The sequence below is a fragment of the Sander lucioperca genome, chromosome 12 (assembly GCF_008315115.2).
Source record: "Sander lucioperca isolate FBNREF2018 chromosome 12, SLUC_FBN_1.2, whole genome shotgun sequence".
Classification (NCBI taxonomy): domain Eukaryota; kingdom Metazoa; phylum Chordata; class Actinopteri; order Perciformes; family Percidae; genus Sander; species Sander lucioperca.
Window position 1 is genome coordinate 1,960,875 of NC_050184.1, and position 4,626 is coordinate 1,965,500.

The 4,626-nt window shown below is 40.7% G+C and overlaps 1 protein-coding gene across 2 annotated transcripts; it reads right to left on the reverse strand.

The window, feature by feature from the left end:
- Window positions 1-403: 403 nt before the first annotated feature.
- On the reverse strand, window positions 404-3,187 carry LOC116050892 (phenylethanolamine N-methyltransferase-like). 2 transcript variants are annotated; one of them, XM_036008583.1, is made up of 4 exons: window positions 3,006-3,187; window positions 2,193-2,403; window positions 839-1,300; window positions 404-804 (listed from the first exon to the last, which is right to left on the reverse strand). In XM_036008583.1, exons 1-3 carry the CDS (start codon window positions 3,181-3,183, stop codon window positions 862-864), a joined length of 828 nt encoding a protein of 275 aa, XP_035864476.1. In that variant the 5' UTR covers window positions 3,184-3,187; the 3' UTR covers window positions 404-804; window positions 839-861. The 2 variants fall into 2 exon arrangements, with proteins under 2 accessions (XP_035864476.1, XP_035864475.1); XM_036008582.1 differs by having other exon boundaries at window positions 408-1,300.
- Window positions 3,188-4,626: the final 1,439 nt, after the last annotated feature.

A 4,626-nucleotide genomic window follows, 5' to 3' on the forward strand; every position in this document is an offset into this window, starting at 1 on the left:
CTGCAAACAAAATCTACCTCTGGGTACAAATAAAGTAACTTGAACTATGTGTTCTTTACCACGGCTATTAGCAACAAGCATTAGTGAAATCAGAAAACATTTGCACATTTTTGGCTTGATATTTGAGGAGCAGCTCTAGATGGCAGAGTAATGACACCTGGTGTTCAGAACTTCTAATGACACAATCATATTCTCAGACGCATATCTAAATTTGATCATTTAAAATAAAGCAACTGTTTAGCTGTATTATCAAATTTATACTGCTTCCACTAATCTCTGCCCCATCTTTTTTTAATATCAACAATAAGTTTGGATCAATATGCTGTTATGAAATATAGGTCTGAGATAAGAAAACATGAAATACAAATTGTTTTAGCATCTTTATTCATATTATCAGAAATTACAAAACATAACGCGCAACTCATCATCAAAATGGAAGCGTTACATTCTTGATGCTGTAGTTGCTGTGTTTGTACTGCAGGGGGCAATGTGTGATTACATTTCTAACAGAAAGACAAAGGAACCGTCTCCTTATTCACCCTCAGAAAAGACATTCACTGGACCAAGGAAATGAAGTGAATATTTCATTTACATGTTTTTTTGTCTTTGCATTTTTTTTCCATTAAGAGTCAGTTCGAAAACAATTTAAACGACTGAAGATCAGAATGAAAGCAACCTCTCATCCCCAAAAAAACAAATATGTGTGAATATTATTATTAGCATCACCAGTAGCCCATTTCCTCATTGTCTAATGTGCTAAACCTTGCATTTACCTCGGCCTAATATGTAATATTTTCATCTGGATACTTACTTTCTCACTTTCATCTTTAATAGCCTTTATCTATCCTCTTTTTCTCACACTTACTCCTTCATTGCCTTTACAAAAAACACCCCATACGCATCATCAGTCCCCACATTCATGTCCTGAGGCACTGTGTAAACCTCAAGCCTGATCAGGGTGTAGCCGCTCTCCTTCAAACTAGCACAGACCTGGGCCTCATTCACTGGGACCGTAGGGATCTTTACCCCATCCCCCGCCATATAGTAACTCATTCCCAGAGTTCCGATGAGCAGGAGGTGGCCACCGGGCCGCAGGAGCCTCCCAATGTGGCCCAGGGCCCTGGTGAAGGCAGCCAGGTCAGGGCTGGCACTCTCCAGACAGAAGCAGGACACGAGACAGTCGGCCCCTGCTGAAGGAAGGGCGTCATGGGCCAGAGGCTGAGGGCGGTTCACGTCAATGGGGACAATGTCCACGATGACCTGACGTAGCCTGGCAGCCTTCTCTGTCCATGCTGAGGGCCTGTTAGAGACAATGAATCACCAAATTAGATTAAAAAAACAGCTATTGTAAATGCACACAGCATGTATCTGCACTAGTCATGTAATGCATACTGTGTGTTGACTCAGAAGCACACTGCATTGCATGATTTAGGTGCATAGCTATATGTAGCTGTATTAGCTATGGGCATAGCTCTAGGGATGACATCGAAGTTCTGTTGGTCACTCAGTTCACCACTTTGGTCCTCATTGAAATATCTTAGCAACTTTTGCATGATTTGCCAGAGGATGAATAATAAGAGCTGTATGATCCCCTGACCTCTCATCCAGTGCCTCCAACAGTTTAAAGCTTTCACTTAGCTGTGAAATATTTCTACATCTACTGATGATTGGTCCACATTTGTACAGACTCATGGTCCCAAATCATGTCTCCTACTTTTCATCTACAGTAGCACCAGGTCACAAATCTAAATGTGTCCATAACTTACTGCTTTATGACCAAATACTTACCAAACTAATGATACTGTCATCAGCCTCAGCTGTATTTTGCACTTGTATTATTGTCACAGTAGGCACAGTACAAGGATGACTCATAGCTCCAAAAGAGGGCCAGAATAAAACGTGAGATCCTGTGACCCTTGAAAGAAGATGACGGATTCATTTTTAGAATTATGAAACCAATTATGGTGTTACCACAAGGCGGGAGAAAGTAGAAAACGGAACTCTAGAATGCTAAAAATCTATGTAAAGTGAAAAGAGTAGCATTCTTATTTTCTCTCTATAGAACACCATACATTACAAATATAAACCGTTTCCTGATGATGATACTAGTTAAACATTGAGTCATTCGTAGTGATTTATATCTCAAGATATCTCAAGTCTTTAAAACGGAGTTTATAGGGATCTGGTCGTACCGTCGTCCCTCCAGCTTGCAGACGTGCTGCAGGAATGGTGTCCAGTCCAGGCTGCAGCCGCCCTCGTCCTGGAGCCAGCTCCTCAGCTCCTGCCTGTTGACCTCCAGGAAATCTGTGAGGAACACCTTGTTGAAAACCTCACAGCCACTCATCACCTGGTACAAGGTGGGACCTGAACCTATGTCCACCAGCAGCTCACCACTCACATCACCTGGAAAGGTAAGAGAGAGAGAGAGGAGAAGTAAGACTCTGAGAAAGAGCTAATTGAGAGTTCTTTACCAAAATGCCTTGATTAATATGCAGCTTCTATTCAGATATCTCCACAGAGTTATTGTATGATCATAGCTTTCAAATACTAATAAAATGAAAATGGATTTTAGGGAAGAGTGCTTGGATTATGAAGAAAGATTGCAAAGAGGAAGAGAAAGGACAGGCAAATGTTTTATGTGAAAACTTCAAAAGGTATCTGGTATTAGCATATGTTAGGTCTAATCACACTTTGTCCTTTATTCTACTGCATCACCTTCATTCTTCAACAATTTCATTAAAGTTAAATAAAACATAAAAAATAAATCCTTCACACTGTTATAACTACGGACAGTGTCACATACTGTATTCTGGAATCACTTGTTGCACCAATTTGCTGAGATTATATCAAATTTGCCAATGACCTATTTTAATAAACACTAGCAACATAAGAGAGTATCATCCTAATCAGGCAATATGTTTAACTTAATTTAAAAGCTTTTTATTGAGCATAAACTGTTTCTGGAATGAAGTTGATGACGATGACCCACCACCCCGTCTCCTTACCTTCAGTGAAAGCTCTATGCAGGCATGCCAGTTCCCACGACAAAATGCTGTCCTTTCTTTCAAAATCAGCCCGTGGTGGAGTGTAGTTACTCTGCAGATACTCTGCAGGATCAAATCCCTGGTAGCAGGCTGCCATAGCCGCCACTCCATTCTCTGCTCCCTTTTCTTCCATCCTCATGTCGTCTTTGCGACTCTACCTAACTCCTCTGTTTAGTGGTCAGCCTTATATACCTGTGTATATCTGGGTGTGTCTGTGTCATTTTGTGTTTGAGTTTCATGGCCAGAGATGGCAATCCTGTTTTTGGGCGTGTTGCACTCCGATAGCATTTGTTCTGCCCTGAGGCGCTGATACCATCAGATCAGGGGGGCTTCCAACACTAGACCCACTAATGGACTGCTCACATTGCTTTCAGGTCTTCCACTCACCTATCAGATGCACGCCATATTGCCACAATCATTCTAAAGGGCCTTTTACACACAAACAATAGACCAGTTTTGTCTCAGGAAGCCCTGTTTGAAAGACACAAAGAGGTTTGTCTCCATCTCTGTGTTGCCATTTTAATTTAATGATGTTGAGTGGCGGAGAGATGGGGAATTGTGAGTAGTAGCAAGGGAAAGGAACAGTTTCTTATGTTGACAGGCGACAGTAGATGATTACAAAGTAAGAGGTTGTTGTACAGGGGCGCAGAGAGAAGCCGTATTTTGAGTATCAATACATTTTAAAATATACGTAAATGGATTCACAAAGTCTATCAAAAAGGAACAAGATGATAGTCAAGAGAAAGAATGAGCAAAGATAGATGTAGGTGAAAAGCTAATTTGAAAGCTTTAAAACAGACACAGATTTGCAGCACTTTTTCTTTAGATTTTAAAGGACCAGTGTGTATGATTTATGGGGATCTATTGGCAGGAACGCATAATTATGTTTTCATTCGTGTATAGTCACCTGAAACTAAGAATTGTTGTGTTTTCATTAGCTTAGAATGAGCCCTTCATATCTACATAGGGAGCGGGTCCTCTTTCACAGAGCCCGCCATGTTGCACCGCCATGTGTAATTATTTCTTAGAGTTACTGCATATATGCATTTTGGAGACAAATTAAGGTTCATATTTACAGAAGATTAACTGTAAGAGATTTAGGAATTTAAATATTATTTTACCTGTCCATGCAAAGAAGATTTAAACATTAAAGTAGATGGAGAGTGACCACACTATACAGCAACTGACAGTCATTGATACTGATATTCTGTGGGATTGGATGTCTGATCACCAGTGTTCGGACTATACTGTGGCCTTTGGGAGACTTACAAAGATACATAACAGCTACAAGTGTATGCACTATACAGGATTTACCCTATTATACTTTATCGACAGGAATTGATAGGTCAAACAGCAAACAGCCAGCTACAAATAGTCTATTGAGATTTCCCTTGAACAACAGTTAAAGTTACTCAGGCTACCGAAGAATACCATAATTCCTTCGTTCAATTAGGCTTAAGCGACGTACCCCAAGCTTCCATCCTTAACCGTTTTGCCAGCAGCGTGTTAGCATTTGAACAAAGTGATGTGTGTCCACAGTGTGTGCGGACAGTATTGCCTGACGCTATTGGGACACTTAGGT